The 26321-nt window shown below is 39.7% G+C and overlaps 1 protein-coding gene across 1 annotated transcript; it reads left to right on the top strand.

Moving 5' to 3' along the window:
* The first annotated feature begins 857 nt into the window (after positions 1 to 857).
* Positions 858 to 26083, top strand: LOC140322311 (triggering receptor expressed on myeloid cells 2-like). The gene is made up of 4 exons (XM_072398893.1): positions 858 to 995; positions 3285 to 3690; positions 24303 to 24392; positions 25774 to 26083. The coding sequence occupies exons 1-4, from the start codon at positions 953 to 955 to the stop codon at positions 25907 to 25909; spliced, it is 675 nt and encodes a 224-aa protein (XP_072254994.1). The 5' UTR covers positions 858 to 952; the 3' UTR covers positions 25910 to 26083.
* Positions 26084 to 26321: the final 238 nt, after the last annotated feature.

The following is a 26321-nucleotide window of genomic DNA, read 5'->3' as shown; positions in this document are numbered from 1 at the left end:
TTCTCAACAATTGACTACCTCCTGCTCAATTGATCCACACTTGCTCCCCCTACAATTACTTTCTCTGCCCAAGACGTAGCCACTTTAATGATAACATTGTCAAAATCAGACATGATGACTCTGCTCACCACGTCACTTCAACTATATCCACCCCTTTCACCTGTAAATCATCATTAACATCCTTCAGCCCTGTTATTTTGGATGGAGTCTCCTTTCTTCTCCCATCATCTCTATCTACTACCTGTCCACCTGACCCAATCCCCTCTGATCTACTCCATGCCCCCTCCTCCACCCTGGACCCCCACTAACTGAACTTTTTCAACCTCTCTCATTTTACTGGTATCTACCCCTGCACCCTTAAGAAACCCTCACTAGACCCCCACACACTTTCTAGCTACCCTCCTATCTCCCTTATCCCATATGCCTCCAAACATCTTGAGCGCCTTATCTATAAAAGACTCACCAACTACCTGAACACCAACTCCCTATTTGACCCACTCCAGTCCCAATCCACTGGAAGGTGGCAAATGACCTAATCAGAGCTAAGTTACAAATCAACTTTTTATTCTTCCTTCTCCTTGACATACAATATATTATAAACAAAAATATAATAAATGCAAAATTACAATATACCTTATCTATGTTGTCCAAAGGTTTTATTTCAGTTTCAATATTTGTTTTTATATCTCTTTTGAAAAACACAGGCTAAAACCATATACTATTGTTACGGTATGTGCAGTTTTGGCTTACTTTCACATTATAGCAGGATTACATAATTTCTTCAAACAAAAACTGCTCCCTGAGTAATCAATTTTACATTTAACCCTGGTCAAGTCTAGCTGAGCATGTTGCTCAATTAACAGTGTCTGGTTCCTCTTTGTTTCTTTATGTATTGTGAGGTGTCAGAAAGAGGGAGTCTTGAAGTTTATTTGCTGTGCCAAATCCTTCAGAAATGGACATTTGCTCCTTCTTTATCTTTCTCATCACTCTTTTGGGTAAGATGCTGTATTTATTTTATCAAATTGGATGTTCAATATATCAAGCAAGGTCTGGTACATGAGAAGTGTATTTATCTATTATTACTATAGATGTATTACTATAGCATTTTACTATAGACCTATTATCATAGATCGCTTAGCTATTTAAAAACATTTGATGATGGAAAGTAGAAAAGAAAAATAATTCATTTCGTAAAACTGTCTATACAGTAAAAGAAAAGCTTTGCATTGAAATTGTTGATTTCTTTCAAATTAATTAGGCAGGCAAGTATTAAATCTTCCATAGTGCTTACAGATTAAGGTGATGCACTTGTAGAAACTAAAGGCATATTTACCTCTTCATCATTTTGTCATCAAAATTGTCAATACTTACAATAGGGTACTCTGGAAAAGTACTACCTTGGTATCAGAAGCTGATATCAGTAGAAATGACTTTTAGTAGGGTTTTTGCAAAACTGCCCTCCAGTCTCTGACATCAACATTTTTGACTACTCATTTATGTAAAATTAGTTGGATTAAAATGAGAAGTGTAACTAGACCAGCCCCAATCCTTCCTTTTTTAAGCCATTTCTTGGAAGATTTACTAGTGTACTTTGGGTCATTGTTTTTGTTGAAGGTTTACATTCCTTTACCACCTGGGCGTTTCACTGATGTCTGGATTTCTGTACCAAAAGCAGTACAGTTTTTCATGAAATGTTTTTTTTTAATTGTAGACCTGTAACTTACATAAATATGTTGGAACAAGGGTCTAGTAGATATCCTGAATATATTAAAGTTTGAAACACACAATCATAAAAAAAAAATTAACTTTAATAATAAAATTAAATAAAACAAGAATGCATAAATAAATAAAAAATACTGAAAATGCAATAATTCGGTATACTATATAGTACTATATTTTTCTAAAACACCCCCCTAGTGTGGTAAATTTTAAAACAACGTCCAACGTCGCATATCGATAGACAAAACCACATAAATATATTTTGTATTATTTTGTATTGGATTGGATACAGGACTTTGTATTGAATCTAATACAAAATATTTGAATTTCCCGCTACGACCCCCGTCGACGGGCGTATGCACTGACATCATCAGCAATCGCCGAGGGACGTGTACACAAACGCCGGGTGTTCTAATTCTTTACGTACTTCCATGCAAAAAGGAAAAAAAAATGTTTTGCATGGAAATTTATTTTAGATTGTAGGCTATAATTCTTAGGCATGACTCACCGAAATATGTCCAAAATTTAATAAATTTATTAATAAACTTTAAATAAAAAAAACACAAAAATCTGTAAAAAAATTCAAAAAATAAAAAAAAATAGTTAAACATGTAATATAACTGTACAGTAGCTTGTATAATATATATATAATAATTATATATATATTATATGAAAATTTGAATAATAATAAAATATTAATAAATCTGGCTCATAATATACAGTAAAATAGATAGTGCTCCTTTTGAAAACTGTGGTAATGTAATATACAGGTATGTGAACAAATACCATAACATATGTGTTATCATTATTTTTATTATTAATAATTAGTAATTATTATTAATAACAAACTGTATTTAAAAAGCGCCAACATAATATGCAGGGGCAAAATCAACATAAATAAAAATTTGTTACATGATAAAAGTAGGTACACCCCTACATTTCCCACCTTTTTAATAGAAAATTAGATGCCAATGGTAAAAACCTACTTAGGGAGCAGGTGGAATGCTTTTTGCATGGAAATGTGGATGGAATTAGAACGCTAGAGGGGGTTAAACCAGGTAGGTATTTGTCTGCGACTATTGCTTAAACTAAAGATTGGGGATATACAGTAGGTTTATGGCTAGTATAAGAGCTAGGGATACCAAAAGCAATGCTTAATTAATGCTTAATTAAAATCATACAGAAATATGTACAAATATATAAAAACATTATTATTATCATTATTATTATTATTATTATTATTATTGATAATAATAATAATAATAATAATAATATTAATAATAATAAAGAAAACACATATCCATGGTAAATAATTTTTATCATATATACTGTAGTGTGTGTGAAATCTGATTTTACAGTGTTCAAAATATTACAAACCCGGTGTATCTAAATCATTACACAGTATTTTCTAATAACATTTTTTCAGTTACTTTATGCGCAATTGTATAAAGATATAGTATTTTAGTCCATAGCAGATGTAAAGCCAATGTATGTTTATAAATTTATTTTTGTTGCTTTTAGTCATTTTACAGTTTACAGGATTTGCAAATCTGCTTATTTACCAGGTTTTTTAGTCCTATGCCTTGCAAAGAATATCACTGTGTATTCAGGACAACTAGGAGAGACTCTGACAATTTTTTGTCCATATCAGCACCGTGCAGATCGCTGGGCAAAGAAATTATGGTGCAAAGAGGATGAAGCTGGTTTGTGCCAGGCTGTGGTCAGTGCTCATCGCTATCCCCTGTCTGGGAAGAAAACACATGGGAGCACTACAATAACAGATAATGCGTATGAAGGAATGGTTACAGTCAATCTTACCAATCTGCAGAAAGATGATGGAGGTGTATATCAGTGCAGGACAATAATTTTTGGTGATATTGGCATTCTTCAGAAAATCAGAGTGCTAGTCTTTGAAGAGAACCTACTTGGAAATGTTTCAGCTTTGGACAAGGTGCAGCTTAGCATTTCCTGGTAAGAAAGTTATTTAAGTTATTTAAAGTAGTCACTGGCTGTCCACTACATATTTTTAACAAATTACCAATTGGTAGTTAAAGAGGACTAATTGCATTATACTAGAAATATGGTTTAGTGCAAAATAACACTTTTTAATTTTAATTATTAAATCTATTTAAAATAAAGGATAACTGAGGATAAAAAGGAATGTAAGAATTTGAGGCAAATTGAGGCAAGGGAAATAAACATATCCCAGATATAAAACCTTATAAGACATAGCTGGTCTAAGGCAAAAAATAAACCCTGGTACAATTGGCTTCAACAGGGGAAAAAATGTCCTTCCTGATTCCATGAGGCAATCGGATGTTTCATGGATCAACAGTATCTGGTATCTTTACTTTAAATCCTTAATACCCCGGTATATCCTGTGCTTCTAGAAAAGCATCCAGCTTTTTCCTAAAGCAATCTATAGTAGTTGCTGAAGCTACTTCCTGAGGGAGCTGATTCCACATTTTTACAGACCTTACAGTGAAGAATCCCTTTCCTTATCTGGAGCTTAAACTTCTTTTCCTCCAGACACAAAGAGTGCCCTCTTGTTCTTTGTAATGATCTCAAAGTGAATATTTGGGAAGATAGTTCTCTATATGGAACATTTATATATTTATACAGAGTGATCATATCCCTCCTTAAAATTCTCTTCTCAAGGGAGAAAAGATTTAGTTCAGCTAATCTCTCCTCATAGCTGAGCTCCTCCATTCCTTTTATTAGTTTAGTTGCCCTTCCCTGCACTCTCTTCAATTCCACAATGTCCTTTTTGTGAACTGGTGCCAAAAACTGGACTGCATATTCCAGATGTGGTCTGACCAATGCTTTGTACAGGGGTAGGATTATGTCTCCATATCTGTAGTCTATTCCTCTTTTAATACAAGAACGTACTTTATTAGCTTTAGATATTGCAGCATGGCATTGCATGCTGTTATTAAGTATAATCTACCATAATCCCTAGATCCTTTTCCACTTCTGACTCCCCCAAATGTATTTCCCCCAGACAGTATGAAGCATGTATGTTGTTAGCCCCCAAGTGCATAACTTTTATCTATATTAAATGTCATTTTCCACTCGGCTGCCCAATCAAACAGTTCATCCAGGTCTGCTTGTAGATTATAGACATCCTGTATGGACCTAATTCCATTACATTGTTTGGTGTCATCTGCAAACACAGAAATGGTACTTTTAATCCCAAACTCTATATAATTTATAAAGATGTTAAACAGTAAAGGTCCCAACACTGAACCCTGGGGTAAACCACTAATAGGCTTAGACCAATCAGAGTATATATCATTATTTACAACTCTTTGGATGCAGTCTTTAAGCCAGTTCTCTATCCATTTAGAGATTGACTTTTCTAAACCTTTTGACCCTAACTTGCATATTAGCCGTCTGTGGGGTATGGTGTCAAATGCTTTAGCTACGTCCAAGTATACTATATCAACTGCTTTTCCACTGTCTACCTGTTTACTTACTTCCTCATAAAAAGCAAGTAAATTTGTTTGACAACTTCGGTCTTTCTTGAAGCCATGCTGACTATAACTTGTAATATTATTTTGTAGCAGAAACTCCCCTAAGTGGTTCTTTATCAAACTCTCTCGGACCTTTCCAACTATGGACATAAAACTAACCGGTCTGTAGTTACCTGGTAATGACTGTGCTCCCTTTTTGATGATAGGAACCACATTGGCCTTACCCCAATCCATCGGTACCATGCCATTGACTAAAGAGTCTCTAAAAATCAGAAATAATGGCTTTGAAATAGCTGAGCTCAGCTCTTTGATGACACTAAATGGATGTAATCCATCAGGTGCTTTGTCAACCTTAATTTTGCCCAACTGTTTCTCAATCCTTTCACTATGATGGATTTCAACAACTTTCTACATCTAGATTTTGACAATTCTGTTCAGTTATTATTATTAAATAACTGTATTTATATAGTGCCAATATATTATGCAGCACTGTACAATAAATAGGGTTTGCCAATTACAGACAAATACAAACCATGACACAGGCAGTGAAAGGACCCTGCCCAGAAAAGCTTACAAGATAAGTTATTGTTTAAAAATGTAAAGCAGTTTTGGATAGTGACTATTGATGAACTGCAAACTTCATCTATTCCTCAGATTTTATGTAGTGCTGTGTGCTTTGAGTCAATGTGACATTGGAAGATGAACCTTCTCCTATTGATAACTTTCTGGAAGAGGACAACAGTTTTTTTCAGTTTGTTGGTATTTTGTTTAATCTATTTTCCATCTATCCTGACAAGTGCCACAGAAGAAAGAGAAACCCCCACAGCAGGATGCTACCACCGTCGTGCATTACTTTAGTTATTTTTTTAATTCTTTAGATGGTGAGCTGTGTCGGCTTTCCCCCAGATGTATCGTTTGATGTTGAGACCAAAAAATTATATTTTGTTCTCAGGTGTTTTTTTCACTTGGCCTCAGAATTTTCAAGGTGAGTTATAGAAGAGCTCAACTAAAACTAAATTTGACCTCAAGCCACATTTGTGGAGCAATTGTGATATTGTTGTTACATGCACACATTGACCACTCTAAATAGCCTTTCTGACCAATTTTCTCCTCGCTCTTTCAATTCAATTAAGAGACATGGTCTAATCTGAGGAGTGTTTTAGTAATACCAAACACTTTCTAAATCTTAATTAAAAGTTTTGCTGTGCTCCTAAAGTTTGATAAAGCTTTTTTTTATAACATTTTTTATTTTTGAAAAATATAATTAACAACAAAAACAAGACAGTAATCAATCAAGACAGATCAGGGTAAGGGTAACTACGGGAAACAAAGACCGGTATGTTACACATTCCACATAACAATAAAAACAAAGAAACAACTTGTGGTGTAGTTACAGACAACATATCATCGTCAGCATCTGGGTACATCTGTGGGACCATAAAGTGCATTAGAAAAAAACGTAGATAAAAAGGGAAAAAATAGGTGCGAGGAGATACAGTAGTATTATACATAATACTCCCCCCCCCCCTCCTCACCCTGAGAGACTCGGATCCAGGTGGTGCTTGAACTCCTGGGTGTCTCGGTAGTAAATCCAGCTACCCCACATCACATAAAATTTTTCCTGCGTACCCCTTAAGCTCGCGGTCAGGTCATCCATGAGCATCATATCATTAACCCTGTGAAGCCACATGCCTACAGTGGTTACCGACGCTGTTTTCCACACTATAGGAATACAGGCTTTGCTACCACTATAACATGTCTGAGAATAGATCTCTTATAGCTCTTATCCGAGATAGTGTTATGATGCAATAAGAAAAACCCGGGGTCCCCCGGGACATTGTGGGTGGTAATCTTCTGTATGAGTGCCCTCACCTGTTCCCAATAGGGGCCCAGCAATGGGCAGGACCAAAAAAATGTGTAACATGCTGCCCTTTTCCCGGTTGCACCGCCAGCACCTGTCTGAGACTTCAGGGAAAAAGCTGTGCAGCCACTCTGGGGTCCTATACCACCAAGAGAGGATCTTAAAACTCAGTTCCTGATACTTGCTGCTCGTGGAGGACCGATGAACTGTAGAAAGGATCCTGCATTTTTGCTCTGGTTCCAAAGTATACCCCAGTTCAGCCTCCCATGCCCATAGATATGAAGGGGAAAAGTTCTCCGGGTCCGGTTAAGTACAGCATAAAGGTAGGACAGAGAGTGTCTAAGAAGGCCACTTCCTGTACATGCCGTCGCAAAACCCGTTTTCACTCGGTTACTGCTATATTCTGGGGGAAGGGCCCGTAGATAATAGGACAGCTGAAGTGACCTCCAAAAATCAAGGTCAAAGTCCCCTGACCCATCCATCAACGCCTCCATCAAGACCCACTGCCCTTGGTGGATAAAATATTCCGCTCTATGGAACCCTCTCCCATGCATCTCCCCGAATTTCCCATCCTCCAAACCAGGGGGGAAGGAGGGGTTACCAATAATTGGAAACATGGGAGAGGGTCCAGGCGATAGGTTTAAATAGTTTTAAAGAGTTTAAATACAGGTCTCTGACAGGCCTTCCAAGTGGCAAATATCAAAGGGTGAGTTTTCAAATTTGGGTGAGGAAGCTTCGGTAACCATGGGAGTGCCGTCAAAGGTACCGGCGTAAAAGACTGTTCCACACTTATCCATTGTTTGAACTCCCCATGTCGGAACCAGTGCAAGATACGGACCATGTGGGTTGCCATATAATACAAAGAAAAATTGGGGACGCCCAGTCCCCCTCCACTCTTGCTCCAGAATAACAGGCTCCTGCTAAGCCTATGGTCCTTCTTGCCCCAAATAAAATGGAATACCTTAGCATGTAATGATTTAAAAAATGGGGCCGACAAAGAAATTGGCAGAGCCTGAAGAAGATACAGGATTCGTGGCAGAACATTCATTTTGACCGCCTGTATGCGCCCTAGCCAGGACAGAGTCAGAGAGGACCAGTACTCCAAGTCCTTGTTAATGGTAGTGAGGATGGGAGCAAAATTTAGGGCATAGAGCTGTGACAGGTCTGCTGGGATACGAGTCCCCAACTACTTGATCGCCTTATCTTCCCATTTAAAAGAGAAGGAGGGAATAAGATGAGATCGAAGGGTCTGAGGCATAGAGATACTCAGGGCCGCAGATTTAGAGTAATTGATTTTTAAGTTCGACACAGCTCCATATTTCTGTATCGTTTGGATGAGGTTCGGTAGAGATGTGAGGGGGTTAGTGTTGATGAAAAGAAGGTCATCTGCATAGGCAGCCACCTTATGTTCACATCCATTTAGCATAAGGCCCTGGATATCTGGATTGGAGCGTATAGCCGACAGTAGTGGCTCCAGAGACAGAATAAAAATAAGCAGGGACAGAGGACAGCCCTGTCTAGTGCCGTTAGAAATGTTAAAGGTTGAGGACACTTCTCCGTTTACCCTGACCGATGCAGAAGGGGACGAATACAAAGCCTGGATCAGAGCCATCACCTTGCTCCCCATGCCCATAGTACGGAGCGTGGCGAGCATAAAGTCCCAGTCCACTCTATCAAAGGCTTTTTCCGCATCGGTCGAGAGTAGCAACGAAGATTTGGTGGAGGAAGCAGCCGCGTGAATCCATGAAATGGCTCTTAAAGTGTTATCTCGGGCTTCCCTGGATGGCATATACCCTACCTGATCTATGTGGATAAGGGTATGGATATGCCTTTGAAGTCTGTTGGCTAGGATTTTGGTAAACAGTTTAAGATCTTGATTCAGAAGTGAAATAGGCCTGTAGCTACTACATGCCGAAGGATCCTTATCTGCCTTGGGAATTACAGTGACTATGGCCCTTAAAGAATCCAATGGAAGAGAGCTCTCCTCCGTCAATGAATTGAAGGCGGCTACAAAATGAGGGGCCAGGTCCTCAGCAAATTTTTTATAGTAAGGGAACGAGAATCCATCCGGGCCTGGCGCCTCCCTGACTTAGTTTGCTTTATAGCCGCCTGGAATTCCGCAACAGATATCGGGGCCTCCATGTCCTGACGTGCTGAATCGGACAGGCTTGATAAATCAATTCCCTCTAAATAACGCTGTATTCTCCCCAAATGAGAGTTACGTGCTGCTCCCGACTGGTCGGGCGGTTTTAGGTTGTATAGGGAGGCATAATAATCCCTGAATTTTTCGGCTATCTCTTTCACTCGATATATCTTACCCCCGGTAGCAGTGGCGAGTAAAGGTACGTGTGTGCGAGCCCTTAGGCCTCTGAGAGCCCTTGCCACATTTATCCCCATGTTCATAATAGGTTTTCCGGCATTTGACAAGGGCTGCCTTTGCTTTACCAAGACATAGGGAAGCTAATTTCTGACGTAAAAAAGCCAACTCCGATCCTAAAGGTTTGTCCAAGAGAACGCTTGTGTAGGAGCTCTAACTCCTGTAGGCGTTTTATAGTGGAAGCAATTTCAGCCTGCCTTTCCTTCTTCAATCTGGCTCCGTGTTTTATAAGTATCCCCCTAATTACAGCCTTGTGTGCCTCCCAGGTCACAGTGGGGAAGCAATCAGGAGCAAAATTCAGGATAAAAAACTCCTCATTTCAGAGGTCAGCTCTGCAGTGACCACTGGGTCAGCCAGGAGTGATTCATTTAGTTTCCAATGCCAAGACTGGGGGGAGGTGTAAGCTAAATGCAGCGTGAGAATCACTGGTGCGTGATTGTTTAAGCCAAAAATGATCAGTGTGTGAATACATCTGGTGCGGGTGGGAATAGAAGGTATAGTCCCTTCCAGTTGGATTCAGGATCCGCCACACATCAACCAGTTGATGTTGGTGCAAGCAGTGTTTCAATTGAGCAGAGAGATGTGAGCCAGTCAGCCCCGCCGCACCGGATCTATCCAAGTCATGATTAGGGGCAAAGTTAAAGTCACCCCCACACAGAAGCAGGTCTTCTGTGAACTCATCAAGTTTTTCAAGCATCCCTTTCAAAAATCGTTTGTGATACACTTGGGGGGCATAAATAGATGCAAAGGTTACCAGGCTCTCCTCCAGAATTCCCTTAACAAACAGTACTCTGCCCTCTCAATCCCTGTATAGGTCAATAAGATGCCAATGTACTGATCCTGAGATCAAGAGGGAAGTACTCCCTGATCTGGAGTCCAACAAGCCACAATGGTAACTGATCGGAAATTTCCTATTGGATAATTTGGGAACTTTGTCATGTTTAAAATGAGTTTCCTGGAGTAGTGCCACCTGGACCCGCAGTCTCGCCAATTCAGACAACAGTGCCGAACGTTTCTCCAGGACATTCAGTCCCTTGACATTGAATGTTGCTAACTTAATACGGTCCATATCAAAAACAATAGATCACCACAATAGATATCAGCTAAAGCTCAGGAGTCTGAGATTGTGACCCGGAGTTTGGGGCTGGGGAGTGGGTAGGAGGTAACTAGAAGCGGGATAGGGGTCAAACACAGGGAAGGAAGGGAAGGAGGGGAACCAGTTAAGGGGGGTTGAGGGTTGGGGGAGAATAACAAAATATCTATGTACCAAGGGTACGTAAGGCACCGAAGGGTGTCAAGTCTCAGATAACCTGAGAGGCCTAAGTGGGGGAGTAGTAAAACTCTACGACGGCATGGGTGGGGGCCCCCAGCCCGCCCCCCACAAACGGCCTATTGTAAACCAAACTACTTATAATTGGCAGTAGTAACACCGCATCAACCATGTCACATACAAAAGTACTGGCCGCACTATAGACCTATAAATGAGGTAAACAGTGACCTAATACTGGGCATAACATGGAGCCCGAACATAGCAGCAAAGAATACAATTCACAGGAGAACGGCCTAGTAAAAATATTGCAGAACAGGCAGATAAAGTACATAATTACCTCCACCCTTCCCCTGATGGGGTGGGTCGAATGTCCCTTGAAGGCCACAGGAACGCAGTAGTGCAAAACTTCAGAGGTAAAGTTCCTGAGGCGAGGACCACAGGTGGTGTAAGTCCTTCTGAAAACCCAAATCAGGCAGGTCCATCTTGGTGAGGTGGAGCACGGCGTTGCCGGGTTCTGGCAGTCTGCGCGCGCCATTGTGAAGCCTGAGTCGGTGGCAGGGGCTTCAGCATTGTCGGCCAATCAGGAATGGCCTGGTGGAAGGTAGGTCAAACGTTGCCAAGTAGGATGTAAGGTCTGCTTCGGATCGAAAGATCGCTGTCTTTCCTTCTTTGTGTGCGTTTAGTTGAAATGGAAAGCCCCATCGATATGGAATTTCCCGTTGCCTTAGAGCTAATAGAACTGGCTGCAAAGCCTTGTGTAACAGGAGCGTATGGCGGGAAAGATCCTTGAAACTGGAGGGATTCCTGTTGTCTCGTCGGTTTCATTATGGCCTCCTTAACTGCAAAGGAGTGAACCCTGCAAATAACATCTCGCGGCCTGGAGGGGTCTGGGTTTCTGGGGCCCAGAGCACGGTGCATGTGATCTATTTCAATCACAGAATCAGAGGCAGCATGAAGGAGAGAGTTGAAAATCACTGTGGCTGCAGCGTGCAGAGCAGGGGGTGCAATATCTTCCGGGAGACCCCCTAAACAGATATTATTACGTCTGTTTCTGTTTTCTAGGTCATCTTGGACACATCTTTTCTAAAAGTTGCCAGTTCCTCCTTATTAGTGTGCTCAAATTTGCCAAAGCATGCCAGCAGATCTCGTCTAGTGAAGGGGGCATCCTCCCCTCCTTCACTGTCACTGCTAGAATTAGCCCCCCTTCTGGGAGGGGATGCTATAGTGCTCCTGTCCCCCTGGCTAGCCTGCACAGCCGTGCCTGCATATTTAATCCCCACCGATTTATGCCCCAGCAGCTCCTTTCTCAACCCTCCACTGGTGACTCACCGCTGGAAGAGGAGCCCTTGTGCAAGTCCCGTGGCGGGCCAAGAGGAGCGCGTGGTGAGGAAGGCGCCATCTTGGGGGGAGGGGAATCCTCCGATGTTTCCTCCAGCGAGCTCGTTTTATGAAAGAAGGAGCTGATTTCACATGGCCGCAGTGTGTCTCCTTGCAGCCTGACACTGCTCTGAGATCTGCATTCCAACTTGATGCCGGTAAGCGGTGTTATGCCAGCCATTTATGGAGCGCGGGACCGGGAGCCTGAGGAGAAGCGACCTACCCGTCCACGTGCATGTGCAGTCCCCCTTGATAAAGCTTTTAAAAATGTCTAGTATTCATCTACTGACTTGTGCCTGTGCACAACTTTATTCCTCACATCTTTTGACAGTGCATTGATACACATAGTTGATTGTTTGTGTTACATTACACTGCTATGCATTGCTGTGCTGCATGCATAGCTCTTTTATGCTGAACTAATAACAATTATTACAGTATTACAGTGATACCGTAATAACAAATATTACAGTATAACTTTTTTTTTAATTTTATGTTGAAGTCTGATTTTATGATTGTTTTATTTTTTTTTCCTCATTAATCTGGACAAAGTGAAAACAGAATTTTAGACAATTTTGTAAATGTATTAAAAAGAAAAAACTAAAATTTACATATGTATTCAGACACTTTACTTAGTACTCAGTTGAAGTACCTTTGGCACTAAATACAGCCCTGCGTTTTTTTGGGTGTGATGCAACAAGCTTTGCACAGCTGGATTAATGGATTTTCTGCCATTCTTCTTCGCAAATCCTCTCTAGCTTTTTGAAGCCACTGTGAATCCCCTGCTCTCCAAAATTCTAGTGGTATAATTACAGATTCTTCTGAGATAGCACAGGAATTCCACAACAATTCCACAAATCTTTACAACATACCTAAACTCCCTCACTTTTTCTGGCCCAGTTTTCAACAAAATTTTAAACTAATTTCTTTTCACATGCCCACACTATCCTGAGATTGGAAATATTTGGAACATCACATTTCACATATCACAATAAAGAATTCTTGGTGGCCCTGAAAGGATTAACCCCAATAGATTTACATTAACATACAGTAAACAATCTTGTCAACAACTAATACCCGGGCATGCCAATTGCTAGAGATGCAACCGCTGTCCATATTTTGGTTATACCTAAATATTGGAAGGACCCCACTACAGTGTTCCAGATGCATACTGATATTCTTCTTAAAATCAAGATCTAGAACTTTTATCAAAGATCCTAGCACACAGATGTTAGAAGACAGTTATCTGGCTGGTGGTCTCATGCTGTAGGCCACCACAGAACAGCGGACCCTGTTTATTCTCTACTACAGCGTTGCTTGGAGCAGCAGGAAAGATCGTGCAAAGAGCTGTCAGTCCTCTGCTCTGCAGTCTCAGCATCCTCGAGTTCCTATTGGCTGTGAATGATCTCTCGACATCTCCTGCTTTGAGACTGTGTGCAACTGAAGGGGATTGAAGTTGTCCTGAAGAAATTTCTGTTTCCCCTATGGTTTCCCCTTTCTTAAGAGCAATAACTTCACTATGTCTCCATTAGCTTAAATAATCACACAGTTTTTTAAGATCAAAATATTTACCAACACAGAAAAGAATTAACAAATATAAATCAATTATTTAGGAGAAGTCATGGAATGGTTACAAAAAGAAAGTAAATTGATAAGTTACGCAAAGTGTTTGTATCCTGTAACCTGTATATCTTGTATATCTGGCTGGGCTCCAAAGGAAGAAAGAGACAGAGATTGGGGTCTCTTGTCCCTTTTTTTTTTCAGGACCCCATACCACATTCAGGCACATCCATGCATTTCAACCCCACTTCCGGAAATCCACTCTTCATTTGTGCTTGCTGGTATTCTCTAGTAGATGTCACTGTCACAATGGAAGGTAATTCCCATGACTCAGCTGACCAGCTAGTCCAGGCTTCTTTTGGGGGGTATCAGATAGCCGTGATGTTTATAAACCAGACAAGATAATTGGAGAAGTCCATGAAGTAGATCCTTTAATTTACAACCCCCAAAACTCACAACTGGTATGGCGTGATCTTCCTGCTCAAGGAGTTGTTATCTTCCCTTCTGGTTCTTTGGTTTCAAATGACTAGCTGGAGTCATCCTGCTAGATTTGTCATCAGAGACATTTCAAACTCAACCCCTACCAAGGCTCACCAACAGTCAGTCTGATTTCACTATTTCAAGCAGAATTTATATAAAATGTTGATTTTATATAACTAATGGTGTGCACTCCAACAGGCTTTAAAGCCTCTGCTGCCTGGACTGACTTTGCATGTTACCCAGACTCTGGTTTGTGTCTCTCGTCTGGTGGACTAATTACCCGTGTATGACCTTGGGCCTAGTATTCTGGATTTGCCTTTGTAGAACCTTGTACTTCGTTATCTGTGAGCTTCTAATCCTCTACCAGCCCTTCCCCCAGACACTTTACCATAAATGAACAGTATCTAAAGTTGTATGTTGAACAATCATATGTACCGTGTTTCCCCAATTTTAGGACATCCCCATTAAGTAAGCCACCCCCGATTTTGAAAAAAATGATTAAAATAAGACACTCACCCGTTTATAAGACAGCTCCAGATATCTGATCCTGCGTGTGTGTCCTTTATGCTGGCTGCAGCGTGTGTGTCTTTGATGCTGGCTGCAGGGCGTGTCTATTCCTGAGCCAAACTGAAAGTAAAAAGCCTGCACATGTGCCCCCGCGATTCTGAACAAGAAAGCAAGCTGCTGATCACTGCCCTAACGGAGATCCCTGCACTTAATTACGGGTAAGTGATCAGAAGGGGACAATGGAGTCAATGGAATAGAGTGATCAGAAGGGGACAATCATTTCATAGTGATCAGAAGGGGACAATCATTTCATAGTGATCAGAAGGGGACAATCATTTCATAGTGATCAGAAGGGGACAATCATTTCATAGTGATCAGAAGGGGACAATCATTTCATAGTGATCAGAAGGGGACAATCATTTCATAGTGATCAGAAGGGGACAATCATTGCATAGAGTGATCAGAAGGGGATAATCAATGGCATAGAGTGATCAGAAGGGGAATATGAACGGCACATGAGTGATCAGAAGGGGACAATCAATGGAACATGAGTGATCAGAAGGGGACAATCAATGGAACATGAGTGATCATGAGTGACTTTCAACAATAAATGTGTACTGTAGTCTTCTTCATGGAAAAATAAGACATCCCCTGAAAATAAGACCCAGGGCATATTTTGGCATTTCAAAAAATATAAGAGAGTGCCTTATAATCGGGGAAACGGTATCATGTAATAAGTAACTAATGCATATATATTTCTATGGATAAATATTTTTTAGTTTTACCTGTATTTTTTTATATTCTTATCTTGATTGTCTTTGATTAAATTGATATGTATATTAATATATTTTTTAAATGTTGTCACTTATTCTGAGGGACCCATTGAAACCCATTAGCGGAATTTTCTCCTTCCCTTGGGTTTCCATTTGTGCTTAGAGCCTATATTGTTGTGGGACTGTTGGATCAGGTGGGTCTAAAGTGCATTTGTTTGTGTTCCAGCCCCACGTGTATCTGACATCTTTGCTCAATTCCACGCTCTGGTGCTATATCATGTGGTAATTGCCTGACGTGTTTCTCCCCACTCTTCCCTATCTTTGCATTTTTCAACATACACTATCACATCTTCTGTGAATGTCTCACACACAGGAGTTTTGGAACACAAACTTGGTGCTGACCAAACTCATGGATATTGTCTTTGACCTGCTGAATTTACTACTGCATTTATACCAGATGCCAATAAATAAAATCATATACACCCCCCAAATACTGTCAGAGTATGCATATCCTCACTTTGGAAACAAGCTGTTTGCCCATCAACTAGCTTGTGGTTCCAGAATGAGGACATGATAAAGGAGGACTAATAACCCACATTCCAGGTCTGAAAAGTTCAAAAAGACCTGGTTCTTTTCATATTTTACAAATCATGAAATTTACCTAATTTCTATCTTATACTTTGCAAATATCCAATTACATTGACCACCTGGCAATAGTAAAAAAAATCTTGCAACTTTATTTGTTCTTTAAAATGTATAGTTTTGATCTTGCACTACTGATGTTGCACTGCTGATGTTAGCAGATGCTTATCTGGATGCACCATAGTACCCTTCAGGATAGTAAGTAAATAATATCAAGGCTGCCTACACCCCTAGCGTTCTGTAACTAGCCCTTCTAAAAACATATGGGTGGGGTGTTATGTTGCTATGGAGCTTGTGAGGAAAGGAAAATTGTGGTAAGTATTCAATTCTCCATTTTGCTAGCAGCTCAAAAATCCCATATAAATGAGAAATAACTAACTCAGGGAGTTACAGGGAGTTAATAAAAAAAATATTCGAATAGACAAAGGGTTTGTGGATGAAACATTTGAAGAAAATTACCAGTAGTTAAGACTACCAGTTCCAAACAGTACTGAGAAATAAATGTGCAAACAGAAGATGAGGGTGCCATCTTGCATATGGTATCTTACCAGCATATGCTATCTTAACTAGTTGCTGCCCAGAGAGAAAATATACAGCAGATTGAAGGAACCATGACATCTGAAGGGATTTCCAAGCCATGGAGATGATTTGAATGGTCAGACTGGCAATTATGCGATCCCGCTTGAGACTTTTTCCTCTTTATTAGTCATATAGACCTTGAAACATCAGAGTATCATTCCCTGTATCCCAGTATTGTTATGAGTATCGTTCCCAGAGGGTATTGTCAAGCTCACGATTGCTGATCCATTGATCATTTTCTAAGCAGAATGTAAGGAGTACAATCTACAATCTTCTAAGTCAGATGGCTAATGCAGTCTTTAAGCTGAAGACTAGTGTTGGTCGAATATCTCACTATTCGATTCGACAGCTATTCGATCGAATAGTAAGATATTGTTCAGGTGATCGAATGCCGAACACCTTTGAAGTCAATGGTGGGAGAATTAGGGTTTTGTTAGTGACTATTAAGGTATTAAGGCATACTAGTTGTATGTGTTCTTGGATAGAGTTTCTCAGTCCAAGAACACAGGGAGTCCTTTGTTCTTGGATAGAGAAACCCTATCCATGAAAACATACTACAGGACTGCAACAGCGATCCTGATTGCGTTGCTAGTAGTATGTGTTCTTGGATACAGTTTCTCTATCCAAGAACACAGGGCACTAGATGTGATGAATGGAAAAACTTGGGAATTGCACACTCTTCTCAATGATTGCAGACTCTGCTGCAATCATTGAGAAGATGCCCGGCCGGCAAGTTTCTCTTAAGCTACGTACACACGTCAGATTTTTATCGCCCGATAATCTGCATCGGCCAATTATCGGGCGAAAATCTGCCGTGTGTACAGTCGGTGTCGTCCATCGTCCGGACGACCGACCTGCCGGATCCACGGACGATGGACGACAGCCGATCCTAATGAAAGGGAAGGGGAGAGCGCGCAGCAGGGTGCCGCTCCGTCGCTCTCCCCCTCCCCTCTCCATAGAGCATGAACGGTGCTGTATGTACAGCACCGTTCATGCATCGTGCACTCCCTTGTCGTTGGAAAGGATCGTGAAAGATCCTTTCCAACGACAAAAATTGCAAGTGTGTACGCAGCTTTACTCTGTAACACGCACAGTAATATGATACATTTGTTACATTTTTCTCGCAGTGGATAAAAGATAAATGTAACAAATGTATCATAATATTACTATGTTGGAAAATGTGTTACAGAGTAAGAGATATCATAGCATTGTAGGATAACAAAAAATAAATAAATAAATAAAAACATTAAAAAAAATAGTTAAATAAACACAAACACTCAATAAATTAATTTAACCACAATTTTTATTTTTTTAAACACTTTTTTTACATATTTTTAATCCAAATTTTTACCGTCGAATCTCGTTTTTCTTAGAGTTGGGTCTGCCCAAATTCAAACAGCCATTTTTGGGTCGATCATAAGGACAACCTGAATTGGAACACCAACACTACTGAAGACTAGCAAGAATACTATGTCTACCCTGCCTGGAGAGAAGTTAGAAAATGTCTCTTTGGCACCCAGGGATGTAGTCTCTGAGATTTTTCTGGCTGATGGCCATGGGGAAGGTTGCTTTCAATGACAGCAGGCCCACCCAGGACCTTTGACCCTGGTCTGAATTTTGTGATGTGAGGAAATCAACACCAAGGTTTCGCGGACCCATCAGAAGTTCCAGGAAATCATTACAAGGAGGCACTGGGAATCCTGTGTGCGATCCCCGGGCACTAGAGGTTAATAAACCTCTAGTGCCCGGGGATCGCAGTGGACTCCCAGGGCTGCATGAATGAATTCAGCCCTGGGAATCCTCGTGTCAGTGTGGGATCCCCGGCACTGGAGTTAAATAAGGACAAGTCTCCCCATTCAAAACCTCTAGTGCTCTCTAATTGGCTGGGGAAAGGAAAATCCTGACGACGCTCAACGTGTCCCTATTTAACCTCTAGTGCCGGGGGATCACACACTGAGCTGATCAATGAATGCAGCCATGTCTTTATTCATTGATCAGCACAGCCCGCAGGACTTTTTTATTTTATTTTTTTTAGAAAATTTTTTTTTCAGGAAAATTCGATCTCAAACCTCGAATTTACACCGGCCGTTCTCGCTTACAATTTCGATGGGCGAGAACGGTTGAATTCGCCGCAAGATAGAGTTTAAAAATCTCGCTTGCTCATCCTTACTGGTAAGCTGTTTTAAGCTGGTAAGAAGAAGCAAAGATTTTATATTGTATATTTGTATTTGTATATTGTATTGTATATTTATATAAACTTGGTTAAGGGTTGTATTGATGTTAGCTTTTCTGGATTTAAAGCCACCACCAAACCAGAGCAGCCCAGACACAAGGCCTTTCTATTTCAACACTCAGGACATCAAGCATGACTTCTTTGGGTCTGGACGGAGTAGAGGACCTTGTAAGAAAACATGGGTGACAAACCTCTGGGTAAACCTCGAGACAAAGTGGAGCCCAAACAGCTATCTCAGGAGTGGGTGCCATGGCTGTTTAGGTCAGTTGGGGATGAGCTAGAAATTTCCTTTTTTCAAGAAACGCATCAGAAAATTGTAAGGGTATCAAGGGCATCAGCAGAAACAAATACAGCTGCTGGAACTGCCAGTCTATCTTCAGGACATCTGAGGCTGGGCTTACTGGCTGGAAAATCTTGAGACTGAAATTGAGACCACTGGAACACTAACCTAAAGTCTTTCTAATGCGTTCACTAATTGTCCTTGAGAGATAGTCTGCTTCTTTATACTGTTGCCAATACCGGGCTTGGACAAACCTCGTGAACTATCTGACACAGACAGGGTGTCCCCCAGCTGCTCCTGCTGAAATGTTATCTACTGTAACTGTTGCCCAATCAATGAGAAAGAGTTAGTGATCATAGAAGGCTGGCCATCATTTCCTAAGTATTAGAGACTCTGAAATTCAGATATTTTGAAATGCACTGCACTAGAGGGCTGAGATCATCATTTGACCCATTATGAATATTGAAATTATTGAGTGAAACTGTCTTAAGGACATGATGGATTCTTCCCAGAATGGCAAGGAGTTTCTATTCAGGGATAGAAACAGTGTTCAAAACAGTATTCATCCTAGTTCCAAGATATACTAGGTTTTGTGTGGAGAGAAGGTGACTCTTCTCTAGATTTACAATCCATTATTTCAAATGCAGAAGGACTATGACTCTGACTATGTTTGAGGGGGATGGTTATTTCCTGGCCTATCAATAGAATTCTATTTTGGTAGTGATAGGTAGTATATCTAGAAAGGCAAATGTTCCCAAAAAGACATTTGTGAAGTCTCTGGGAGATGATGTAAGCTTCAATAGAAGGCATACAAACTGAAAACGTTGGAGACCGATGGCAAAACAAAGAAACTTGTGAAAGACTTGTAGACATGTAGCAGAACATGGAAAAGGCATCTTTTAAATCAATGGAAAGAAGACAATCTACTGGCTGGACTACTTGGAGTTATCTTTGTGAATGTACTCGTTGAGTTGTTTCAGACCAGCCTTGCCTGTTTCCGTATTAACCATGAACAGACAAGAATAACAGCCCAAGAAGTATTGCTCCAGTGGTACCGCAATGATTTTTCCCTGAGACAACAAGGTCTTTACATAAAGCCATAGGATCTGCTTTTTTTAGTTCTCAAGCAGGAACTTTTATTATTATTAATAATATTATTATTAATATTATTGATATTATTAATAAACAGGATTTATAAAGCGCCAACATATTACGCAGCGCTGTACATTAAATAGGGGTTACAAATGACAGACTAATACAGACAGTGACACTGGAGGAGAGGACCCCCCCCTGAAGAATTTACAATCTAGTAGGTGGGGGACTTTTGTGGCTTTTAAACATGAGGTTGATATCCTGGCAAATGTCCATGTGTAATCCATAGGGATAGTGGAGGACCCATCAATCTTAGACTTTGTCCACACAAAATCCTCCAGAACCTGCCAAGCCTCTCCCCCAACTTCAAGAGTCTTGATTGGTGAGATTGTGGGCTGACAGAAGAAGGGTTATTGGGTACTTGGGATAAAGTATCTCTAATGTTGCTTTATGCTGTTCTAGACTCTCTACCTGTCCTTTATTCTCGGACTTTGTCTAACAATAGCAAATCTTCAGAAGATGTCCCTTTTGTCTATCCTGAGGTTTATATCCCACCAGTAGATTTGGCAATGTAGCTTATTCAAGCTTGATTTTAAAGAGGCTCTCTCCCTCGTGAAGAATTTGCACCACTCCTGCTTAGAGGATGGTTCTGTTACCAATGGTTTGAGCTAAAGTGTTCCATGATCCATAATAGTCTGGAACGTGATCTTTACACCTCATCTAACTATATCAATAGAATATTTTGCTAAGAAGCCTGCAGACAACTTTATGTTTTCCATGGCAGTCGGGATCTCAGATTTTCTGAGGCTACTAGTGACCGCTATGACTCCGACAAATCAGAAATCTTTTTTATCTGGTCTTCTATAGGCTATATATAGCCTTCAATAGGTTTGTACTTGAAAGAAATCATTCACCAACTTCTAGGAAGGAACTATGCAAGGTATTTTAATGAGACCTATCTCTGCCTGATGGTTCTGGTTGGACCAATGGGAGATTGTGAACTCTAGAGCGTGAAGATATTGGGTTGGTGGGGAACTGGTGCCTCAAAGTCTCTGAGTCTACTACACTACTACTACTTCATCATTTTGCTAATCTCGCCCTGTTTATCTCTTATGGCTTCTAAGAAGTAACATTTACAAGTAAAATATTCCTGGCATGGTCCTGCCTGGCAACCCTCCAGGGAAGGATGACTCCAATAAACTCTTTTGATATGTATAAAACCATCCTCTAAAGGGAAATAGCCAGGACTGGCCTTTTGTATGTGGTGAGAGGGGTGGCTGTTTCCTGAGGGGGACTGACAGCTTTTGGAGACAAATCCCCCCTCACTACTCTCACTTGAATTAAAGGTAATCCTGCTCTATTAAGGCTAAGATTGTAGACAAAAAAAATCAAGTAAAAATATATTAGCACCCAGATGGCATTACCAGGTCCATAAAGCAGCGGCAAAATGGTGCACCACCTACACTCTATGGCTAGGCTGGTCTTAACCACCTGAGCGTTACACTGAGGTCTAGATTTCTGTACCAAAAGTGATCCACTGTTTTTCATGAAATTTTTTTTTAAAAAGTAGACCTGTAACTTACAGAAATATGTCCGAACAGGGGTTCTAGTAGATAATATGAATATAAAAAATGTATTTACTTTTATTTTATTTATTTTTTTTGTATTGGATTGGATACTGGAGTTTGCATTCAATCCAATACAAAATGAGCGTTTGAATTTACCAGTTATGTACTTTGTATTAATTTTATATTATTTTGTATTGGATTGGATACGCAAGTTTGTATCCAATCAAATACAAAATATAAATTTGAATTTCCAAGTTATTTACTTTTATTTTTTATTTTTTGTATTGGATTGGATAGGGAGTTTGTATTCAATCCAATACAAAATGACAGTTTGAATTTACCAGTTATATACTTTGTAATTATTTGAATTATTTTGTATTGGATTGGATACAGGAGTTTGTATTGAATCCAATACAAAATGTTTGAATGAGTTTCAATTTGAATTTCCCGCACACGCGCCGACGTCATCACGCACGCAGGGAGAAGCCGTCCGTTTTTTTTTTCTCCGCCGGACGGCTTCTCGTTGATTTGATTAACTTAGGTTTACATCATCCATAAACCCAAGTTGAAAGTGGGAATTTTGGTCCGCTATAAGGGTCATCTGTGAGTGAGCAGTGCTGCACAATGAAACAGTAATATTCAAACTAGATTATTAATAAACAAAAAAAAGACATATAAGAGGCTAACCTGGCAGGGACTGTGATCACAGGAAAAAATACTGATTGAACAAAGCCCAAGAGTATACATGCACGTATATGAATGTATGTGCAAGAATCAAAACCTAGTAGAACCAGATACATGTGGAGGCACTTACTCATAGTTTGTCCAGAACAAAATACTAGATAGTCAGGACTCCACAGCCAGGCACCTAACTACGTGCAACAGCAAGTCAGCAAGCAATTCAACAGTCAAAGGATTTAAACTTTATCTCATCACACATGTGCGGCAGACCTGGAAGTCATCTGGGGATATGGAGACAGCACCTGGCTCTCCAGTCACTGCTACTGTGTTTGAAAGCTGCAGCCGGGACAACAAAAACAGCGTATGCAGTCCCAAATGATATGAAATGACATGAGAGCCACACGTCAGATAGCATAAATAGACACACTAAAAGCCCCCATGCATCAGGAAACATCTGTAAGCCAGCAACAATTAGGCAACACAAGTAATCTATCATGAACAATAGCAACGGCATACCTTGCATTAGCAACAGGCTGCCCCAAGAGACCAGCAGCAGGGCTCCCTTCCGGGTGCCCTTTAAAAATTATATGGGGGACATCACCAAGAGGTAGACAACCAGTGATTTTCTCCAGCCAGGTACAGTGGCTTTAGAAAGTATTTAGACCCCTTCACAATTTTTCAAATTTGTTATGTTGCTGCCTGATGCTACTATCTCTAAATTAATATTTTTTTCTCATTATTATATACATAGTAAACCATAATAACATAATAAAGTAAAAACAGAATTTTGGACAATTTTGTAAAAAAACTGAAATATCACATTTATAGAAGTATTTAGACTATTTAGTTGAAGCACTAGTTGAAACAGGGATGTTCAATGAGGTTCAAGTCAGGGCTCTGGCTGGGCTAATTTAGGAAATTCAGAGTTGTTCAAAGCTACTCCTGTGTTGTCTTCACTTTGGGTCATTATAATGCTGAAGAGGAACCTTCAGCCCAGTCTGAGGTCCTGAGTATTGTGAAACAAGTTTTCATTGAGGATATCGCTGTACTTTCCACCAACTCTGACTAGTCTTCCAGCACCTGCTGCTAAAAAAACACCCACAGGATAATTCTGCCACCACAATTAGGATGGTATTGGATAGGTGATGAGTGGTGTCAGATAAATATTGATTTCGACCAGAGTATCTTGTTTCTCATAGTTTTATAGTCCTTCAGTTTTGCAAACCCCTACTAGGCTTTTATGTGTTTTGCACTGAGGAGAGGCTTCTGTCCAGCCACACTGCCAGATCGGTGGAGAGCTGCAGTTATGGTTGTGCTTCTGGAACTGCTGGAACTGGTCACCTCTTTCACTAAGGCACTTCTTTCTTGATTGCTCACTTTGGCCAGGCGTCCAGTTCTTGGAATAATTCAAGGTTGTACCAAACTACTTCTGTTTGAAAATTATGAAGGCCAGCACAAAATGTGGTTTACAGAGTTAGCTTCTTAAAGGAAATTTTTTTCACTTTGACCAGAAAGACTGTATTGCATTATATAAATTTTTATTTGAAATATGTGCTACACTGTCATTCTAACAAGAGTTATATATATATGCTACCTATTTTTGGTTTTTGTTATATTGTTAAATTCTTACTGTGTGTTTCTTGGATATCTTTTTCTACCTTTTTTTATGTTTAATGTTTTGTTTAATATTTGGAAACTTAGGAAACTTTGGAAAAAAGAAAATTATGAAGGCCACTGTTTTCTTGGGAACATTCAGTAGCCTTCTCCAGATTAGTTTAATTTAGTTACTGCATGCATTAATCAACGTTTTTCTATGTGCTCCATATTTTAAAGGTCACAGTCTGACCCTTTGATGTTGTTCATTCTTGGAAGCAGTCTTTTGTTATGCAAAGTGATATTGATGGGAGTGCTATACAGCTTCAGGTAAAAACTACTGCATTAATCACAGAAGTCACAGTTTTTCAGGGTGGTTTACATTTTGTCCTAAAAGGTCTGGAATTTTTGCATGACTGAGCACAATATTTCTAAACAAATTCAAACAAAGATAGCCTTTTACTGCATTAGGAGTTAGAGCTTACCCTACTGTTTATATTTGAAATGTTGGCAGATATTGTAAGGCATCTGACCAGAGAGCTACCATTGTATTTATATGGTGCACTTTTAAAACTACAGTTTAATTTTCGTATATTTGCCTTCTCAGGTCCCCCCTCTACTCCACAATTAAATTATTTTTTAAAATAAATATTTTCTTTTCATTACATACCGGCTGTTTGTGGTTCTCTATCCAATTAAAGCAGATTGTGGCTAGTGGGAAGGGTTGGCAGAGTATTGTACATAGCAGTGCTTCAGTACCCCCTATCAAGAGACCTTAGCCCTGACACAATCAGTGGGCTGTCTCTTGGGAGGAGTTTTGCACATATCAAAATGTCATAATGGGTGGGTGCCAACCTGGAGGTAAAAGCATTCAGAGGCAGACTTTATTTGCATGCAGACTGTCATTTGCAATGCCTACATTCTAAACCAACTTGATTGAGAAAACCTAAATAGAATGAATGTATGGGGCTGGCTGGGAACAGTTAAGCCAGGGAAAAGAGGGTTAGATGATGCTGGCTATCCTACAGAAAACAAGGCAGAATTTATCAGTGTGTCAGAATCTCAGTGTGGATAAATATAAGCATGTTAGTACAGTAAATAACCCGTACAACTCTGAAAGGCTGAAGGTATGATAAGGCTGGAATTCAGCTTTAAGCATAGTATGCCTTCAAAAAATAGAAGCTGTTAATATGTTATCATTTCAACTAAAAGTACAAAACAGAGAGGTTTATTCCTCATTTTAAAATAGTAGCCAGAGCTGTGTAGATTGGAATTTGTAATGGCTTTGTAATATTGGGCTGTTTTGCATTTAGTATTTTGGATGCAGGTAACTGCATGCATGTAAAAGAATACATTGCATGATTCCACACACTATAGTTGAATGAGGACCTAACCCTGTGTTTTCTATTTTTTGTGTTCAAACTTATAAAGTATAAAAATTTATTTTATATAGAATGTATGCTGCTTCAATTTTTAATAAATCTATTAAAGGTTTGCTGGATCGCCGTCAGGTAACTTGCTTATAGGGGGGTACTGGATCACCTAGGTTTTTCTTAATAAAAAGAAAAAAATGGTCTAACTTTTCCAGTCTCAAAAAAAATGTGTTTTGAGTAGAACAGTACAATAATATGAAACTTTATATAATTGTATCTGTAGTGTGTTAAGTCTGGCCCATGATCTGATATTTATTATTTACCCTGTTTTCTTGCAGAGAGAAACATGAATCACTTCCTGAGCAGCTATTACACACAGAAGCCAAATACGAGGAGCAATTTCTTTCAAATATTAGTGAAGGCGAAGATGTCTCACACTATATTAATTATGTTCACAGGGGAAACTTTGACTAATAGCATAGTGACAGGGATAACAAACCAGTTCATATATATTACATACTTACATAATATGTAATACTAAATAGCATGATATGATGAACCAATAAAGAAAAAATGTTTAATGACAGTTACCTAACAGCTATGCATCACAAATTGCATGTGAATGAATTAAAAACAAAGAAATAAAAACTTGGTATCCATTTTATATGATATAATAATGGAGTTAGAAGATAGACATTTTAATGCTTTAGATATGTTTTTTTATATATAACTTCATTTTTATTGAACCAGAAAACAAAAGAAATTAACATATACATTGAGAACAAACAGTACAGTAACACAAATAACAGGTGTGAGATAGTACCACAGTCATACATATAAAATCCAAATAAAGTCCAGACGTTGTTGATAAGCATACATCTTGGTT

This window comes from Pyxicephalus adspersus, chromosome 1 (assembly GCF_032062135.1).
Source record: "Pyxicephalus adspersus chromosome 1, UCB_Pads_2.0, whole genome shotgun sequence".
In the NCBI taxonomy this organism is placed as follows: Eukaryota; Metazoa; Chordata; class Amphibia; order Anura; family Pyxicephalidae; genus Pyxicephalus; species Pyxicephalus adspersus.
This window is presented reverse-complemented; position numbering and strand designations above follow the sequence as displayed.